Source organism: Ciconia boyciana, chromosome 1 (assembly GCF_034638445.1).
Source record: "Ciconia boyciana chromosome 1, ASM3463844v1, whole genome shotgun sequence".
NCBI lineage: Eukaryota > Metazoa > Chordata > Aves > Ciconiiformes > Ciconiidae > Ciconia > Ciconia boyciana.
The window spans coordinates 189,518,864-189,540,266 of NC_132934.1; the positions used below are offsets into that span (position 1 = coordinate 189,518,864).

Here is a 21,403-nt window from a genome sequence, read left to right on the forward strand (position 1 = left end):
CCTGGCAGAAGGTGTCAGATTAAAGGAATAAAAAAAGCAAGTGGGCAGCATGGAACCCCCTGACTGCTGGTCCTACCACAGGCGGCAGGGAGGGGTGCGGGGGGCTGCTGCAGCGGTCGACAAACCCTCCCTGCCCCAACATGTGCCAGGGGCCCTGGTGGGTACAGACCCCCCTCATGCTACTTGGCCGTGCCACTGCCTGCACTGACATGACACCTGGGCGTGACTTTTGGGAGCCTGCAGGAGAGGAGCAGCACTGTGAAGCGCCTGCTGCAAGAGGGGAAAAATTCAAGCTCATTTTGGAAGAGAGATGTGAAATGCATGAGCCAAAAAAAGGGAACCTCTCCATTCAATGTGCCCAGCATGTTTGGAGGGGTCGAGCCTCCAGCCAGCCACCCTGCAAGCCTCCAAAGCGGCTGCGTGCCCATGCTGCTGTGCTATGGACCAGATACGTCTGTCCCACATCCCCCCACTTGCTACACGGCTGCACAAAGCTGTGTGCTTTCCATCGAGGGCCAGGGATGAGGGACCAGGATTTCTCTCACCAGGGTGGCCAGGAGGTAGTGGGGAGCAGGGGCTTGGCTCTGCCACAACCATGCAAAGCTCTTGCCTGGGAGGTGGTTTTCAGCCTGCAGAGTGATGTTCCACTTCAAGCCATTTTAGCAAATCTGAGCATTGCTCTGTGGGCACAGGAATACCAAAGGCATGACTATAATACGTGTGACAGATTGATGATAAAACTGGGATGAGAGCTCTCCCAAATAAATTATTTTCCTGTACTGCAACCAGGCTACAAACTGCCCGTTCTCTGCCCAGCTCATACAGTCAGGCACCAGACTGGAGGAGTCACTGGCCTCATCTCCAATCGCCCCGGGGAAATGCAACTTCTGGTACCCACCAGGCAAGAGGAGATGCCAAGAAGACATGGCCATGCCCAGGTCTGCTGGTCACTCCCCCGCTCCCTCCCATGAGACTTCACTGACTTGTCCTTAAACAGGGTGGAAGATAAAGGTTGTGTATTTCTCTGGTGACTCTCTCCCTGTCTGTAGGAGATTTTCTAGCATCCCTCCTAGACTCCTTTGCTGACTGCATTTCTTGTCTTATTCCCAGTGGCTGTGGAGACCAATCTATTCCTTTCAGCTTTGCAGCTGCCTTTCATATATTTAAAATGTTAAGCCTCCCCCCAGCATTTTCTTCCAACATTATATTTAAGGAGGCTTTAAACTCTGAGTTTAGGTAGAAGGTGAGGTCTAGGCTAGGACATGGCTCTTGTGGGAGTTTGCTCCATCCTCTTCACCCAGCTGATGGGAAAGACGCTTTCTGGCAGAGCTGGTGGTGCTGGAAAGCTGGAGATGTCATCCAGAAGCTGCATTGATAACCACGATGATCCCTGCAGAGCTGGAGGAAAGCTGTTGCACCTTGAGGTATGCTTCTGGGCTCTTTAGAAGGTGGCAGGTCCTTGGTGCTGGGGCAATGCAATGCACCACACGGTGTTTGAGGCCGAGGACTTCATTGTCCTTGGGGCAAGTGTCCCAGGCTGCTGTTGTCCCACGGGGGAGTATGTGTCACGGAGCCGCAAGCTGCCAGGACAGGTGGTCTCTCAAACATGTGTATGAAGATGCCACCAGGAGGCTTCCCCTGCTGAGGAGTCCCAGGGAAAGCTCCAAACCTCGCCTGTGACCTTCAAACCCAGAGCCTGACTGTATGAAGCTTCCCAAAACGCTTTCTTCACCTCCCTTCTGCTGGGAGCATGAGACACAAACCCAAATGTACTCAAATGTAAGTACATTAAGGAGCGGGTTTTCCCCGATTTGCTCAGGCTGCCAAATGGAGACCGCGGATTTCCAAGACGCCCTGGGGGCGAGGTGCCCTGCTCCAATACCTGCCAATTAGCAGGCAGCAGGTTACAAAAAGGGAAGCTAGATTTCAATGTATGGTCCATTGCTGTCAAGTGTCCACCTTTACCCCCGGCAAAGGTGAAATAGTTTATTCCTTGGTTTTTAGCAGAAGGGTCGCGCGGAGGAGGAAGGTGGCTGCCAGCCAGAGCTCCTGTCCCAGTAGCACGCAGCTGGTCATTGAGCTACTTCTCCCAGGTGGTTTTTCATCTGTGAATGAAGCAGAAGTCCACACAGGAGCTCTGACTGTAGCAGTCCTCCATGAGCTGAGACCGACTAAATTCCCGACTTGGAATTTATTTATCTCCTGACTAAATCTGGTGACGGTAAGCTAAGCTCCTAATGCAGCGATACGCCCACGTAAGATGTTGCAAAGGGGCAGTTTTCAACCTCTTATAAGTTAGCAGTCACCTTCTCCAAGGTGCAAACTGCCACCGAAAGCCTCTTAAGCAGCAAACCACCTCGAGTCAGTTGTTCGGTTCCCAGAGAGAAGCAGCGAGCCCTCCTCCATGCAGCTGTCTGCTTTGCAACTCTGAGCAACTACACACATAGTAAGTCAGGAGCAAGTTACGTGCACACCAAGTTTCTCAGGTGTAACGGAGGGGAATAGCCTGCCTTGGGATGTCAGCCCCCGGGCAGAGCCTGCAGCCGGCAGTGAAACCTGCCCAGTGAGGAGCTTTTACTTCTCTGCCACCACTTTTAGCTCTCACACAAACTTAGCTTGGAAGGAACATTGATGCAGTTTAGCAACCTGTTCTTTTGAAGATTTCTAAGTGAGAGGGGAGAAGAAAAGAGCCCCCAAGTCCTCAGTGTTAACACTTCAATGCTTGCAGCGTTTCTCTTTGAGTAGGTGATTGGGGTTGGGGTAAGAGCAAAAAACTGATGGGCTCGAGGGCTCTAAGGAATACTAGTAGCAGCACTCCTGCAACTGGAAGCACGAGAAGCAGTCCTCAGGTTATGTCAAGAAGAATCATGGAGTTAATAAACTTCCATTGCTAAACCTGTGGGATTCACATTTTCAAATTTTCTCTCCCATCTTCAAGGGCCAAATCTTTCTTCTATTAAATTTAGGCTAATATGGAACTGCTTAGGTCAGTAAAACTCCTGGAGTATTTCAAGAGCTCAGATGTTGATTAAAATACAAATAGAGAGAAAAATGTGACCACTACAACCAGTGATTTCTTCCTTTTCCCTCAGTTTTTAATATTTCAAGCACAGACCTCTGGTTGAGCTCCCCTAAAACCACCTCCCTGGATATTGATAGCCATGCAAAACTCAGTGCAGACACTTGGCACCGTGCTGCTGACAATGAAGTCGGGTTTAAAACCCCAGCAGTTTGATAGCAGCGGGTGTAGAAACATGCTCCTGCTGCAGAAGCAAGATGCCACCTTGCTAAATACTCCACTTGGACTGCGCCCTTTTCTCAGGAAAGGATTAAACATTTCAGCACAGAGCCCTGAAATGCTGAGATTACAGACAGAGCTGAAAGTGAGTATTATCGCTGTGTCCGACACAGTGTCTGCACACCCAGCTCCTTGTAAGTTCACAAACGAGCCCTTTGGACAGAATTTTTTCCATGTGAGATGCAGGTGTCAGCATGTGTTTTAGCAGCAGTTGAACCTTTTTTTTTTTTTTCACTTCCTAACATGCAGAAAAAAGGTGGGCTTTTAAACTCTCATTTTTTTAATTTTGATTTTTAATATTTGTTCTAACCAGTAAAGGCAACAGCTCAGAGACATGAAAAATGACAGGGATCGAGGGATGCAAAAGCTGGAAGTCTATGTTTTTGAGGAAGCTACACATTTTTGGAAGGGTTTGGTTGTCTTTGATTTAAACGTGAGAATTTGACAAGTCCATTTGACAAGTCCATTTAATTCCCTGAGATTTCTTATGTACTGCCGTGCTCTAAAGAGCAAAAACCAAAACTACACAAACTGTTCCCAAAGAACAGATGTCAAATACTCTCTTTCACAATTACAGGGATGGGGCCAGACCTCACCGTGGTCATTTCTCCCATAAGCTAGGGTCACCACGGCAAGGAGAACAGAAGGACTTTATCCGTTATTTTCAATATTTTAAAATGCAGGCAGTATCTAGATCTCAGGGAACCCTACTAGGATGTAGAAGTATGAAATGCAGGGGAAACCAGCTGTAAACTACATCAAACAGAAAGGAACAGTGATGGGTCTAGTCTCAGGGCAAGAGGTGCAGCTTCCCTGAGCATTTCCCTGCACAAACCTAGAATTGAACTTGCTGAAGCCACCGGCAAGATATTTCAATTTCACCCTCCCTTTTCATGTATAGAGAATTTGTATGGGGGATCATCTGGCTATGAGGTAGAGTTAAAAAAAAAAAAAAAAAGGAAAAAAAAGCCACTAAGATGATCAGCTTGCAGATAATTAGGATGCAGGCACGAGCTCCCTTATGCTTCATTTCAGCACATTAGAAAGATCCAACCACCACGGTCTTCTGCAGAACCCCATGTAGTAAGGAGGATGGTTAATCCATCTTCCGCATCTTCGTGCGTCCCTGGGCCCTACTTAATGTACCTTGAGCAAACTGAAAACTAACCTCCTCCTGCAGTTCCCTCACCGTGCCCAGGGAAGAGCCTTCCTGCGGGGTATCTAAATCCTTCACAAAATTTTTCCTCCGAGGTTGTGTGGTGACATTCACCCTATTTTACTGCAGATGGGTGAAGGCAGAGAGCAGTAAAGACTTCAGCCTTCATTTTAAAGCACAAGAATCATGGTTTTAATATTCTTAGGTGTGATACACAAGGCTGTAATGTCCCCAACGTACTTTTTTAAAACTAAGGTTGGAAAAAAACAGTTCCTTTATGAACCTGTATGCTGCCCACGAAGGCTATCTGATGAATGCATTTGAAAAGGAAGCTGCTCGTGCTGCTGCAGCAGCAGCTGGAGATCTCTGGGTCTAAGCCAGCTGCCCAGATCAGACCTGCCCGTTACTGCTTCTGCGGCAGGGTAACGTACACACAAACCAGAATCAGGAAAGTGCAAAGCTGCTCTAGTTCCTAACTCTGCATCTGAACATGAGGCAATTTTCCTGAGCAGTCGAAAGTAATGTACCACCAGTAATGAAGCAGACCTGAGAAGCTCAGGTGGTTTCCAGCTCACCCTGCCTGCGCTTGAAAATCTTCCAAGGCTTTGCCTGTTGGAGCCCATGGTTTTCTACTGTTTTTTCCTTTTCTTCTTGGAAAGTGCTTTCTAATGGCTTGGCATAATTTGCTGTCCTACATATGTTTGAATAGAAGCATAATTATGCCACAAAAGGGAGTATTTTTTCTGCAACAAAATAGAAGGAACACAACGCAACTAGGCTGCTTTGGTAGAAATGACTAGTTTGAAACACTCAGAATCTAGAGGGCATTATAGATCAGATGAGAATAACAAAATAGGCCTGAACTACCATTCGGTCCACTGAGATTTTAAAAAAATTTAAAATATGCCCGTTAGTGGATCTTCTCACTCATTTCTCTGTTTAGCAGATCAAGCAAACAAAAGGAAAGTGTCTATATTTTTAGAAGTATGGGGAACATTGAGGTATCCTCTAGGTTTTATTCTTTCTAAATGTCTCTTAAAATAATGCATTCTTTATTCCAATGCAGTGTATTTCAAGTCATCTAGGTAGGACCTGCTGGATGATTAACAGGTTGCAAAAAACCAACACAATTCAAAAGTTTCATTTTGTCAACTGAAAACTGAAGGAACCAAAGAGATTAAACTACTTTTGGAAATGGGAGTTGGGTTCTTTTCAAATCTTTATCGTTTATATCCCCATGGAAGAGCATTTGCAGATTTAAATACGGCACTGGAAACTCATCTCCATCATCAGCCTACCCATCGAGAGAGAGGGGCTTCTCCAGGCGACTCACCCGACTGAGACGGAGCAAGAACAGCAAAGCCATAGCTGCAGAGTCGCAGGCACTCTTCAAGCAGTTCAAGAGGTTTTCCTCCACTGGTGCTGTCACGTAATTAAAGCAGGACTGTACTAATCAGGGGGCTGCTGGACAATGCGAGTCTCTGACGGCTCCAATCTATCCCCGAGCGGCACCCCAATGGGGTCACTCGTGCCCGAGGTGAGGGATGCTGGCCATCCCTCCCAGCTACGGAGAGGCGGGGAAGGCTGGTCTCCCACCTAAAGCTGGCCATGGTGCACACCCCCTCCCAACGCACACCGGGCAGAAGGAGCTGGGCCTGCTTCTACAGCTTAAATTAGTGCTGAACCAGCAATCGGCCTAGCACTGGCGGCCTGGAAAGGATGTTTCTGGAGGTAAAAAAGGACTGTGAAAGTTCCTTGACGCTACGGTGCACCTTCAAACCTTTAAACTGAAGTCACTATTTAATAGTCACGTGGATCAGCTGCAGCCCACTTACCACGGCCTCCTGTACACGTTTGGGAAACATCTCCAAAAAGTATAAAACTCCGTACTGGAACAGCATCCAAAGTTTCAGAGATGACTGGCATTAGCTTACTTTATTCATTCTTGTAACATACTTCAAACTTTGATGCAGAGTTCTGCTAACTAATGTCTAGTCAAAGACAAAAACCCCTAAGTCAATCAGTGAAGACTAAGCAGTTTCATAACCTTCAAAATAAGTTCTTGAATTTTTTTATAGTATTTGATAGCAGCTTTTTATTGGTTACAAAACCTAAGCCCATATACAAAATTAGGAACACATTTAGATGCCTCTTTGAAAGAACGTTTTAGTCTATTTTAACTGATAGTTTAAAAAAATAATAAAAACAATGCAATTTTAAACACTGTTCTGAAAACGTAAAAGTGCAGCAATATACTTTGTTTCCTTTATTAACTATGAAATGGTGCAATCCCAATCAAAAGCTGATAAGGTCACAACAGAAAGAACTGAGCAAACGCTTTGTCCCGTCTTACCCAGTTCTCTGATGTTCACTTTTAATGTAATGCATTGAGTGCAAGAAAAGGATCAAATCTTCACAGTACTGGAAAACTGTTGTTTCAGTATCAATTTGTATGTAATCTCTCGGGTCATAGTGAGCGCAGGCTGAACAGGGTATCTGTCAGTCTATATGGCATATAGGGAGACTAAATTGAATTAGAAGGGGGGAAATATTTGTTCACAATAACATCTGCTGGAACTCTAATTTCACAAAAACTTTGTGACCTTACCTAACTTTGACTTTTTATTGTTTAGTTTTTTAGCGAACACCACACAGTTTCAAGATTTTAGACTATAGTGTGTGAATAGGATGCAGTTACCATATGAAGCTTCAACTCAACTTTTGGGAAAAGAAAAAAGGCACAATGAACTTCAACTCAATTTTATGTGCACAAGAGTTGAAAAATCTGAGCCACCTTAAAGAGAAATTGATTCTAAAATTTATAAAACCTATAAATAATCAGAGGCCAAACCACTATATTAAAACAGATTATCTAGCAAGTAAAAATCTTGCAGTTTAAACATACGCTTGTATCCAGCTGGGATACAAGACAACTCACTCTTTAAAGTGGCTCCACCTTGGCAGATATATATTTAATGAATGCACACCTGCTATGCGTTGTTCATCAGTGGAAAAACAGCTGATCCACAAAGCTCTGATGGCATCTGTCCTTATCTTCATCACAGTAAATACAACCCACATCCAATAACTAAATTAGTTTAGATTTTTCTATCCCTTCACATCAATGCATTGGGAAATTACACCCAGTAAACAACAGCAACAAAACCAGTTTGTGTGACAGCTTACAGAATTTCAAAATTATCGACCTTCACCCCAGCAATACCAAAATCCCTTTGAAAATGACTGGGTCAGACGATTTTCCAAAAGCAATGACCTCACATACCTTATGTAAAGTTATTTCATGTGCGCTGCACATCAGGTTTATGCTGAATAACGGCAGCTTCCATACAGCCTCACACATCAACCAGTTTGTATCTTTTTTAATCATGTGAACAAGATTTGAGACTAATTTCTGAATTACTCTTCCAATACTCCAAGAATGAAGCTTTTATGACGCTTCTAAGTAGTTGCTGGTTTGTTGCCAACCACATCATCATAAGCACTGGTTACTAAGTAAAAAATAGTTTAAGACTAAATTACAGTAAACATGAAAGCTCCACAGTTTAAACCCAATATAAATCAACCATATCCAATTATCAATTTAAAACAAAATATATTGACTACTGAAAGTTGAAAGCAAGATTCTTTTTAACTAATACATTTTTGGACAGAATTTTTTTTTCTACAGTCTGGGACTCTTGCTTTCAGCTTAAACAGAAGTTCAAGTCCATAACAGGTTGTAGCTCAGGTAAAATACCATGCACAGCATTTGATTACTTCAAAACAGCAGGAACACACAGGCTGAAGTGAGTGGTCAAATAGGGCTCGCTGTTCTCAAAAATTAGGTATAATGGCAAAAGCTTTACCAGTCCAAATCTACAGTTCATTCTCCAACCCTGGTTTCTGAGGCAGTTAATGAACACACATCAATTACTGATAGCTGAAGTAGTTTTTTTGTTTGTTTTAAACTTAAGTGTTTAATCAATTGCCAAGTTTTTTTTTTTAAAGTTACTTTTATTTCAGTTTCACCAATGAAATTCATTTGGCTTGCATTTTTGAATCTATTCTTCCACATAAGTATATGAAAATATGTTTGTGGAGGACGATGATGGAGGCTCAGAGCAAACTGCGCCCCTGTAAAGTCTTCCAAAACGTACGCATCATACCAAAGTGTCTTGATCCACAGCGCACCATTTTCCAAAGAAGCTACTTTTCCGTGGAAAGCCAATGTGCCACCACTATGGAATATTCTTAACAAAACTGCAGATTGCGGTTGTCAGCATGTGGCACCAGGAAAAAGGCAAAAAAAGGTAGTTGGGACTGTTAAAAAGAATTCTGAAACAGTTTAAGAGATCATGCATATGCATTTACAGTCCATGTGATAGTGACGTTTGGCAACTGCAAAGTGACCGATACATGGCTTGCTTTAGAAGCATCAAAACGAAGAGGCATGTGTGTCTTGGAGCCTTTTGTTTCTTCACTTGGTAGCCATCTGGTGGTGCTTCATACTGGTGTGGGACAGAGAAGCTGCACTTTTTTGAACTTAAAAATTAAATTCTTTTGTTTGAAGGTTGGCTGTTGGGTCAAAGTTGTAAGTACCTCCTTGAGTGGCTTCAGGAATGAGACTGGGGTCTTCATCGATCTATAAAATACAACAAGAAAAATACATGAGAGGCCAATTCCCTGCACAATTCAGTACACATAGAAGAGATTCACAAACGTTCATCTTTTCTTTTTGTTTAAATATTATTGCAATAAAATTAGATCAGGTTTTTTAATTCAATTCCTCAAATGCGTTTAAAAAAGAACAACACATCAACTCTGTTCTAATACCATTAGGGAAACAGAAAATTGTAATGGTTAGAGATTGGGCTGCTTCTGGATCAAAGCAGTTGCTATTTTAGCTGTGCGATTTAATTTTCAATGCCAATTTTTAGTACCTCTGGAGTTTCTAATCACTAGTTGTGAATTCCAAAATTAGTTTTGTACTTTCTCCCATTTTCTTTCAACATGAAAAGAATTTTTATCAGCAGCTGATAGAAATACTTATATAAAGTTTAAAAGAGTACTCAGTATCTCCTACCAGAATCTAAAGGATTTAGAATTACTCACTTCAGAGCAGTTTTATATAGCTCTCATAAGCACAATCTGAAAATTTTTTTAAACCAACAGTACTTCATTACTCTATGGATATAGAAAGAAAGACATCAGTATCCAACTTCACCCAACTTCCTCAGAGCTGTTAGAATTTAGGTATTTACTTCCTCTAGGAACAGCAAATAACATGGTCAGTAGCACCAATACGCACAACTTCAAACCCTCCCCATCCTCCTCCAAAATCACCAGCTACATCTATTCTCAGAGGTGGCACATTCAGCCACCTCTTCAAACCAGGCTGCAGGAACCCATATGCTTCGTTTCAAACCATGTGTCATTCTGAAGCAGGTAAGAGCCCTTTTGTGTGGGGTCTAAATAGCTTTCTGAGATCTGGCCTTGGAGTAGTGCAGATGTCAGAACTGACTCACCTAAAATCTTTGTTTCTCTTTACTTTGGGTGACAATACCTAAATTGGAGGGAGAGATTAAGGCCTTTGGTGACAGCAACAATCCGCAGGAGGAAGAGTGGGGCACGTCATGCCCAAATGAAGATTGAATCCGGTTTCCGAATGCTTTGTAAAATGTTTGTCAGTTGATAAATTAGCACTTCTGCCTTCTGCAGGGGTACTACACAGTAACGTTACCTGAGTTCACATGCCTTTAACACAATAAACTAAAGTCAGGAAACCATTAGCGCTGGTCCTAAAGTACATGCCCGTGCACTTTAGAGGGCTCAGGAAAGGAGCAGATGGGATTAACAATGAAGGGATATCTAGTAGCCAGCAACATCTCATGAGAATACAGAAGATCCTGAAGTGACAGAAGGCAGGAATACTCCTGGCCAGTCAATCTTAACACTGCCAAGCAGGCTAACATAACCAGTCTCTTGTCTCCCTGGGGCAATTTGGATTTTTTTTTCTGTTCTTTTTTTTTTTTTTTTTTTGCACCAGTCCTCAAACGACAAGAGTTATTTTCCTACTTATAGTTACTGCCTGAAAATTTGTCTGGTTTTATGCTTTAACTCCTATCTCCCAATCATGGAATTCCTACAATTTCGAGTTTCAGAAGCCCCAGAAAACATGGTAACAGTATAAACAATAATCTGAAGTAGTCTTGCTCCTGAGTAAAGGAGGTAAATTCAGCAAATCAGGCAAAGATTAAAGGGAGTACTAACCTCACAAGGGCTATTTTTCCAGCCGCACCAACTAGACTGTGCTCTTCAGTTAGCTACAGAAGTCTCAGAGCCACTATGGAGACTATTAGACACTGCTCACAGAATCATTACAAGCATAGAGAACTTTTCACGTATCTTAATTTCTGGTGACTAACTTCGCAATCACATGATGGGCCCATGAATTGAAAATTAATGAGTCCGAAAGTTAGAGCTGGTATCTGGAGAGTTCAATTTAAGAGAAGAACTGAAGACAGTTCTGCTAGGCTGCAGAACTACAGACACCCTGGATGGCCTAGAAAATATTATTATTATTTGTCTTCAAATTGCTTGTTTAAGTGCTTCTGAGGCACTCACAAGCAGCCAGTCGCAGAAAGAGCTAGAACCCAAGGGTCAAAATACCTAATCAGGGTGCAACAAAGTATCAGATGATCTAGATCAATCAGCTGCAGAAAGTGTTAACAGTTTTGATGACTCTCTCCAATGCAGAATCCAGACTGAGCAATTACAGAGCTGAAATACAGAAATCTATCTGAAAGTAAGGATCCACGCCCCCACCCCCAACCCGCAAAGACTGATGTATGAGAAAGTAAAAAGGAGAGACAGAGAACTGTTTAGATTCTAATCACAAGTAATTACATGTCAATTTACATGTCAGTGTGATGAAATTAGGTCAGTGCCAATCAATTTATTAGGCAAAACCAGAGTAGTCATCTTGATGTCGCTAAAGAAAATTCTTGGTATTGAGAAACTCTTCAAAGACTTTCAATTAAGGGAAGCTGTACTGAAAAAGGAGGAGGAAAACTGACTTCCCAGATAACCTATGTTCATGACAACTGGAACTGAGGAACAATGACAATGTACTAAGCTAACAGCACAGCGCATATACTCTTCAATCTTGAGCATACTTACATCATCACCAGAGAAATACTGATCTATGATTTCAAATGCTAGTTTATAAATGTCTTCATTCTCATGCTGTTGCAAGGCTTCAATTTTCTCTAACCCTGAATAAAAGAAAACGGAGAAGAGTTTTATAAGTTTAAACTGGAGTTACTGACTACTTTGAGACTAAGAAAAATAATGAAACATTATTACTGAAACATACTATAAAAGATGTAGCTCAGTTTGCAAATACTATCTACGCAGTGGCTATCTGTCTCTAAGAGGAAAGAGAAGTAGTTTGTGAACCTTTGCATGCCATAGAATATCCCATTTTATGAACAAGGGATAATGGAATCTTCTCTCTTTTTAGATGAAACTCTCTGTATTTAATTTTTTTAAGACTTCTGTCTACTACATAGCTTTTGTTTCAGTCATTGTGCTTTCTGTATATCACCAAAAGGAAGTGGTGACATTTGTGTGTTGGATACGAGTTTAAAACAAGGCGACAAAGCCTCACACGAAGAGCAGCTTAAAACACGAATCCCATTGTCAAACTGGATATGGAATAATACAAGGGAAAAACTTCCAGTATAATACGTTCTTCAGCATCCCTTTACTGCTATCTTACTATAATACATTAATTAGCATGTTAAAACTTGGATTGCAATATCCAAAAGATTCCTCATGCTGCTTTGATCTGTAATGAAATTATGATCCTAACAACTGCTTCGAAGGCAATGAACTGTGTGTTTTACCACAGAACAAAGTATATGCAATAATCAAACGAAAAGAAGTACAATTCTCATTTAAACCTAAAAAATACCTAAGCTACAGAAAGCTCCTTCAACAATTGCCTCCAACATGACCATCTCTGAACTAAATAGAAAAAAAAAGCTATTTCTCTCATTACAAAAGTCTCACTTGCTTATTGAAATAGCCCATGGTAAAAAATGCTGTAGTAAATATCAACAGCAGTAAGGGGAAGACAGAATAATATCCAGCAAATTATATTTTTTAAAAGCCTAATAAGCGCTTACCTCCACACTCTTCTATAATTTCAGCTATTGTGCTAGCCTCATCACCAGCCATTATCAGGATGTTTTTCAGACCATCCAGCACCACCTGTACCACTTGAGAATCCTTTACTGAGAGTAGATTGCAGAATGGTGGGATTACATTTTGCTGAACAAGGTATTCAACCTAAATAATGAAAAAAACGTGCTTTCAACATTGTGCTTCTTACAAATGGCTGCATGTGCAACGTTTTAGTGACAATTTAAAATCCCACTACACATACCTGATCTTTTCTCCCACTTATTGTCAAATTGCTAATTGCCCAAGCAGCTTCCTTTTGTGTTCCAAAGTCCCCCTGAAAAATAAAATTAGGAGCTCATTAAAATCAGCATGGAAACATCTGTCAAGCTTATTATTAAAAATCACAGACTCCTCATGTCAGATTTATAAAAAGAGGATGACAACTTGCATAGCTGATAGTTTGACTGACCTTAGCCAGCTGGTGTATGATCATAGGGATTAGCCCAGCATCTATTACAGCCTGAACTTGTTGCTGGTTTCCTGCCGTGATATTGGAAAGGAACCAAACTGCTTCCTACAATTGGACAAAATAAAAAAGCAAAACACTTTAAAAAAAATAGTCAACAGATGAAAAAAACCCTCAAACAAACAAAAAACCCTCAAAACCTAAAATCGTACCATGACCTAAAGAGACCATGACTAAACAGAGCCTCCAGGTTTCCTCCCCAATAGCACTTTTAGCACACAAGCTTTTATTGCACTGTGAAGCCAAACATAGAGGGGATCAATGTAAAATTGATATGATTATTTCACAGGGCCAGATTATTACTTCCACAAGGAGTGTCTCCATACACTGGGAGCAATACTGATTTAAACCTTATATCCACTTTGCATTGCTGGAGTCACAGCCATGTTTTAAACTGGAGATCAGTTTTGCAAAGAAAATAGGAAAACTGGTAAAACCTCATATAAAAAAGGACTTATCCTGTAATATTTGACTTAACAGCTCAGTAGTAGCTTTCTGTGCTGATACAAGGAAGACCAACTTCAGCTCTCGTCTTCTTCCTGAAACATGAAGTGAAGCTCAGAAAGCTCATTCAAGGCCTCCCATCGGACAGGACCCTCAGTTCTGAGACCTTACTCAGCAGTTATCTCCTTCAGGTGGTTCATCAGCATGGCTAACATCTATCTAATGGCAGTTACAAATTCCTGGTTACAAAGGGGGATACTTGTCAAGGCAATCCAGAACATCTTAAAAAGGCTCCAATCTTAAGTAAAAAACAAATAGATGTGGCAAGCAGCCAGTTATGAAGTACTTCAGGAAAAAAACATAACGGGTTCCATTTTTTAGGCATGTATAGCTGGCTTTTATTTATATTTGCCCCTCACAACATACACTTAAAACAAAACCCAAGGCATTTATAGACTCCCTTTATACAAAAATAATTCCTTTCTTGGCATTCAAAAGGAGCTCTTCATTCTTTTCTGAAAGCTGGAAGGGCAGGCAGAAACAAATCACAGCAGCTTGTACTGTCAAAGATAACTTCTTCAGACCTCTTGTCAGTTGACAGGGCCTGAAGAAACAGAGATTCTTCACAAAGTCTTCCCCTCAATGGTACGCTAAATGGGGGAACCACGTAAGCTAAACAAAATAGCCTCCTCCTCAGCCAACCCCATCTTTGCAGTGGAAGATAGCACGATGATTAATAAAAACACAAATAACATGAAATACAGCTGTGAAAAAGAGGACACTGATCACTTTCATCTAACTCCCCCTATTCCATCCAGTCCTTGCAGCAGCGAAGTCACTTCTGCCAGAATTGAGGAGAGGAAATGCAGGGACAGTTTTCAGAAAAGGACAGTGGTAATCCCTACTTCCTTGAAGGTGAAGATGGACAAGAGAACAACTCCACTATGAAAAGGTGGAGTGGAAAACCTGGATCAATCTTTACTCAACTCACTGGACTCAACCAAAAGTAACACTCTTTAGTTATGAAAAACTATAATGCAAGTTAGCCAGTTACTCACTTTGCCAATGAAAAAAAAGTATCATGCTCCAAAGCAAAAACCATCAGTCCTCCCAAAAAGCACTAGGCATCAACACCAATGCATGGATCCTCACTATGGCTGTTTGGCTTTAGCCCTAATTAAGCATCAGCCTCAAAGGCTGTATCTTTATACAAAATTACTCACATGCTGGAAATAACAGCTGTAAAAAATTATTCTATAATATTCTACAGACTACTGTTTTATTTCTTAAACAAAAAGATTAAGTTAGGAAGAAACAAATCATACCTTGTTTATCTTCTCTTTTGGATGTGTCAGGAGATTTGGGAAATAGGACAAAACATCACAATTGAGAACAACTTGTGTCTGTTCATCAGTACCAGTTACTATGTTGCCTACTGCTCTCAGTGCTGCTGTCTGAATATCCAAAGTGGAAAGGAAAAAAAATTGCATGTTAAAGACACTGCTGTTACTTATGCTAAAACAAAGATCATTTTAAGACATCTCTTTATAAAAACACTTTGCAAAATACAATTTAGCACTTTATCCTCTCAGCTACGTCCTAAAAATGGTACTGTTTCATTAAAACAGAAACAAACAGTACAGCATTTTACTGAATAGATGCACTGCAGCTCAATTCAAAAAGTGTAAAGATTAGAAATTAAAAGAATATTAAAACAATAGAAGAGTTAATTCATCATGTATCTGATCTGAGATACAATTACATTAACTGTTTCTAGGCTTTGACTACGACTGCCAAGGTTGCTTACTTCTCCATTCACCTCTCCATTACAGACTTAAAAAACCCACGACTACTTTTCTTCTTACTGACTCTCAGCTGACTTTCAAAAATGGACTTTACATCATCTTTATGTATTGGTTAGTACATGCTTTACAAGTGACAGAATACTGGAGAGACTCCTTTTCATCAAGTGAACTTGATGAAAGGAACAAGTGAACTGTCTGACAAGGACACCTGACAAAGACAGCCAAGTCTCATCCAAAGTACAAACTAAACAAACACAACAAATGCACAGCTATGTAAAAAGCTCCCAATTACAATGGTTAGTTATAAAAATCAAGCACACATTAACTAACTTTTAGCTTCCCTTTGTCTTTTAAATTAATCAAACAAGCTCAGTTAACCTACCTTTTGTAGCTAATTAGAAATTTACTTTACTAAAAGGACTCAGCATCTCCAAATATTTTAACATTCAAAAGATCCCAAAATATGAATTGATTTCTATGAGCTATTCAGACAGAACATGCACAACCATGTATGCAGCAATGGAAAAGAGCGCGTATAACTTGAATTCTGGAAAAAGTAAAATCTGTTGTCATTAAATATTTTAGGACTACAGAAGGAAGGCACCCCTGGTAATCACACAATGGAAGTTAATGTTTAACCTGTCACTTTACTTAAAACTATATTAGAACTGTTTTGTCTCAGTTTTCTTTCATTTTAATAATCTTTTTTCCCCAGTGTAGGTAACATTTTTTTTTCAGTTTTACCTGCAACAAATGTAGCTATAAATGCTCATCTCAGTACTCCACTAATAAATACTCTAAGGCACATTTTTTAGAAAATAGCTTACAAAGGACTATTCAATAGCAACTGAACCAGACTTACTTGAACTTTAACCTCCTGGTGACTCAGAAGGGGAACTAGAAAAGGTACAACTCCTGAATCAATCACCATTTGTATCTGTTCATTTCCACCGTCTGTTAAGTAGGACAAAGCCCAAACAGTGTCCACAAGAATCTAGAAATTGGAAAGAACATGGTTTACACATTGAACAGTAAAATCCATATAATGGAGTCTTATTTAGTGATCAACATTCCACATGTCTGGGGGGAAAAAAAAGAGCATGCAATTTAGTTACAGGAAAAACTCAAACATTATGACAAGACCTAATTAGTAAAATGTTAGATTATTACGTACGACTATGAAAACTGGGGCCATTTGTTCCCTAATAATTATTTCTATATGTCCTCTCTCAAATTTTTTTTAAATACCACATTTTGGTGCATAAAGTGACAGCATACAGCATCTCACAAAGGTCAACTGCTGGGCTTGATTTGCATTTCAAAGACAGACAACCAGCTCAGATAAGTAGTTGTGCTAGTAACTTTCTGAAGAAAATACCGACCCAACCACCTAGCACTGCTATAATTTGTTAGCTGTGCTATCTTTTGATTACAGAATACCTAAGTCCCCTTAGTCTCTAATCCATCTATCTACACTTTAGCATTTCTGATCCACAGTGCAGTTCTGAAGTGAAACTGCAAACTATTCTGGATGTATGCCTTTTTTTGCCTTCATATTAAGATTACAATCCACAGCAAAGGAAAGGAGTTCTTATACCAACTAAAGGACTAGCAACTGTTGTAAGGCAGCAACTGTTCAAGCAAAGCAAAAACCCACAGAGAAATGACTATCATGCAGGGCAATCTTAGCATCTTAAAGAAAATAAAGACTAAGTCACTGATGACTTGACAAGGATGATTTGAGAGCCCTCAAAAAAAGAAAAGTACAAAAGTTACAGTCATTGAAAGGTATTATCTGAAGCAGAAACAAAGCCAGCAGAAAGAGGGATATCCCATCACTTAGAGATGATGTTAGGAACTGCAGGAAGAGAAATCTGGACCCCACTGAGGACATAATCTGTTGAGGTACCTAGATCTACTCTACTTTTAAAACAGATACCGATTTAAAATTTCCAGCTATTAAGATAGCTAAATACTACAGTACTGAAACATAGGAAGGACTTTAAAGTCCTGACCCCCAGGCTGCTTCCACCCAGCTCCAGGGACTGGACAGCACAGACCTAATGCTTTCTTGACACAGCCTGCTGCTGCCCTCACCTGCTAATGCCACAGGGACAGCAGAATGTGCTGCAGTGGAGCCAGCATCGCCGCAGAAGCAGTGAGAGATGGTGCCTCACCAGTTTGCTGCCCCACAGCCCTGTTGGTGACGAGAGCAGCAGCCGCCAGAAGTGCTCACAGGACTGGTGGCTGACCTACCTGCATCACTGACTCATCTCCAAAGATAGGTTTGCTGCTCCAGTACAGAGAGGCTGGGACCAGACAGGTACCTCCAAACTAGCACCTGACTCTCACGATCAAAAAGACGGGCACCCTAATTGAGATCAGTCAAAACCTGGCATCACATAGTCTCATATCTACTTCAAGAAGCTCTCACACAATCATTGCTTGCAAAAGCTTTCAAATTTGGCAGGGAAAAAAAGCCTATACGTTAGAAGTATGTTTGGTTTTGCTATGAATTTCCATTCAGGTTTGTCCAAATTACGAATTGGAAAGTTACCATGTGCTATCTCCCACTCACATTACACTGGGAAAACCCTGGCAAAATCCCAAATTAAACTGTTTGCAAATATTTTGTGGAGCCAAGCCCACTTCACCATTAAAAGAGCAGCAGAAACACCACTACCACCACGTGGAAGTAACGAAAGACAGTTCCACCAATCTTATGCTCTATCCCCAGACCCACCACAAGGGTTCAATTCCTGCTTCCCTAAATTGAAGGATCACTATAGGGAGCAAGAGTCAAAGACATTACAAAGTCCTGACAGGATGAGGAGGAGGAGGAGAAGAGCAGCTCAGTATCCCTTAGTTACACAGATTTTTATTCCTGAAGTCCTAAAGTAAGACTTCAGGAGGTAAGTCCACCCCTCTAGGACTTTACTCAGAAAATATATGTAAACCCATGGATCAGGAATGTGGGAAGTACTAAAGGTTTAGTATTAAAAACCTGAAGAAAAGTTGTCAAAGGTGCCACAAACAATAGTTTATTGCTGTTTTTTAAAGTATATTTTCGTCTGTGATTTCCTTAGTTAAACAGGTTGCAAAGTCAGGCACCCAACAGGTTACGAAAGTCGGATTTACCCATACGATCACAATATTTGATTGGACTGCTGTCTAGAATTATACATATTTTTTCTACACATGCTTATATATCATCTATGCAAAATTATAAACTGGGGCAGAATTAAAGTGAAGCTGATGGTAAAACTAGCACTTTAAATTTTTAGTGCTCAATTCCACAAGATCACATTTTTTAAAATGTAGTTTCTAATGTAAAGGATAAAAAAAAATCTTTTAGAAAAGGTATTTCAGAAATGCTGTTTTCACTTTCTTTTTCATGCTCTGAATTACTACAATTCTATTAGTCTCCATATTTAATTGTGCATTTACTACTTAATGATACGTAAATTAACACACACAAACAAGTTTGCTACTTAAACACAATCTTGCAGCATTTTATCTCTAGAGGAAACAAAGAATCTAAATATCTAAAACTTTAGAAATTACTTACGTTTATATCTGTATGGTAAATGAGAACACACAATGCTGGCAAAATCTGAAAAGAAGTTCATCAGTCATTACAGTAGAATAAAGTTGGCTGTACAATCATGAATCCAAGTACTGTAGTCACAAAGCTTAGCTTGAGACTGCATTAGCATATTGCATTCACACACTTCCCAGCAGCTGGTCATTCCCTCAAAATATGTATAAAAATATATATTGTATTTAAAATTTGTAAAAATACAAGACAGTGCTATATTTCAAAGACACACAGCGAGCAGACTATATTTTGAGGGAAAACAAGCAAACAATAGAGATAAGACATCCCCCTGCTATTTTGAAAGCTTTGTTACCACACAATGTAATGAAAATCATTACCCTAATATCAATATATAAAACCCTCTTGGATTAAAGTAGAATTTTATTTTTGTATTCATGTACGGAGAAAACAGAAAACTGAGCCATGATAAGACTGCTTAGAACAGGGTTTTTTACTCGGTTAAGTATTACTTGTAAAAGTTTCCCCGTTCTCTGCTTTATTTTTAAGATTCCATTAAAGTTTAGCTGCTAACAATATTATACTTCACATGGCTTCAAAAACTATACCTACACTTTGGAATTTATCTTAAAAAGAAGAACTTTACATACATTACAACTATAGTTCTAGGCAAACAGCATCACTTTACTAGCTGTGCCTACTCTATAAACACCGCATTTGCTCTGTTCACCCGTTTAAAAGGATCTTCAGATGCTTCTCTTCCTAACTGGGAACTTGGCATTGACTGCATGTTCACAGCTAGTTGAAACACAAACTACACTACATTCACTAGTTTACTTAAGTTTCCTCTTACTGAAAATAATTACATTTGAATACTTCTATGTACAGAATCATGTTCGTAGCCTTTTTTTGATAAAAACATGAAAAACTGAGTATGTTAACACTTTCTAGTGTGTTGATTTTTTGTTGTGTCCATTTTAATATATGGCTCATCAGTCTTTAGTCCTACTGAGTTTCAGATGTTACAAATACCTTTATTACAGCCTTAGTAAGAAGCATCAAATGCATCAAATTTGGTCAAATTACTTCATTTATCAACTGGTAAGTGGCACAAGACAGTGGCAAAAAACATGCATAAATTCATAGTATGACAATGTAAAGCATTTGGCCTCTAGCCCAGAGTATAAAAAATTATCTGTCTCGTAATTCTTTATTTACCTCCTGAACTGTCTCCATAGGCGGTGGGGGGTCCTTATTCCTGCAGAGATTTACAATGACCCATGTGACGTTCCGAAGGAAGGTGATGGGAATGGAGGGATTGATGAAGGACAGAAGAGGTTTGACAACTCCCAGTGATATGACATAATCTCTACACTGAGGACCATCACCTACAGAAATGAAAATTGTTGTAAAAGAAATTACATTAAAAATGGAAAATCCTGAAATGTATGCAATGACATGTTGGGATACTGAAATCCTATGTTTCCTCACCAATAGTCTACTACTAACAGTTCGTGTTCAATTAAATATACATACGTACAGATATGTATGTATATTTTACGAGACACAAAATTTATCCTGTTAATATTTTGTGCAGCAGGTGATACTATTATTTAGAAAAAAATAGGATGTACATATGTAATTCTGGCCACATGAAAAATTATATTAAGCCACAGAATTTAGAGGAAACATAGTCACATATGATAATGCCAATGTTCAAAAAGTCAAATTCTAAAATGAAACGCTCCCTGAATTCGAATCATTGTAATAACAACAAGAGTTACCTATAATATTTCCGAGAGCCCAGACAGCTTGCTCACAAACATTCTGGTGTGGTGAATGAAGTAGTCTCAAGAAGAGGGGTACTGCATCTACAGAATGCAAAGATGGGATTTGTTTTTACTGGAACACGGTATATGCACAATACTTTCACTGATTAATACAAAACACTTCAGCTACCGTGCCTTATACTAAGACACATGTTTCTATTATGAAAAGCATACAAAACCTCAGTTAAACATTTCTATACATATCTAGAGAGGGGAGAAAATAGACTTGAGAACAAGCAACTATTAAACAACAATGCTCCCCACGTTTAGATGTTTCCCCGTATTTCTCAAAATGATATGCAAGAACCTCAAGTATGTAGGTGCTAGGTTTAATCTCCTGGTAATTCAGATTTTCCAGTTATCCAAGGTCACAATACATACCTAGTAGAATGACATGCCTACTCGTGCAAACGTGCTTCAAATCTTGACTTTTAAGAAAATAGCTTCCTCCCAAGAGGTGGCTATAGTTAGTTTCCATATGCAGTGAAGATTTACATCCATCTGCCAGTCCTAAGATACGTTTTAATTTACTCTTATATAATGCAGGCAACATACCAGATTAAGGAAGTGGTACTGATTTTAGATATCAGTCTCTGCTAAAT

At 40.1% G+C, this 21,403-nt stretch overlaps 1 protein-coding gene across 1 annotated transcript in view; it reads right to left on the bottom strand.

The window, feature by feature from the left end:
* Window positions 1–8,447: 8,447 nt before the first annotated feature.
* KPNA3 (karyopherin subunit alpha 3) overlaps window positions 8,448–21,403 on the bottom strand; it is a 51,626-nt gene continuing 38,670 nt past the window's right edge. The window contains exons 8-17 of the mRNA XM_072850257.1: window positions 20,757–20,843; window positions 20,191–20,360; window positions 18,985–19,029; window positions 16,279–16,410; window positions 14,937–15,065; window positions 13,111–13,215; window positions 12,904–12,975; window positions 12,644–12,806; window positions 11,634–11,728; window positions 8,448–9,096 (exon numbers count right to left, since the gene is read on the bottom strand). Of these exons, the coding sequence (XP_072706358.1) occupies window positions 8,998–9,096; window positions 11,634–11,728; window positions 12,644–12,806; window positions 12,904–12,975; window positions 13,111–13,215; window positions 14,937–15,065; window positions 16,279–16,410; window positions 18,985–19,029; window positions 20,191–20,360; window positions 20,757–20,843 (1,097 nt within the window). The 3' untranslated portion in view covers window positions 8,448–8,997. The remainder of the gene's footprint in view (window positions 9,097–11,633; window positions 11,729–12,643; window positions 12,807–12,903; window positions 12,976–13,110; window positions 13,216–14,936; window positions 15,066–16,278; window positions 16,411–18,984; window positions 19,030–20,190; window positions 20,361–20,756; window positions 20,844–21,403) is intronic.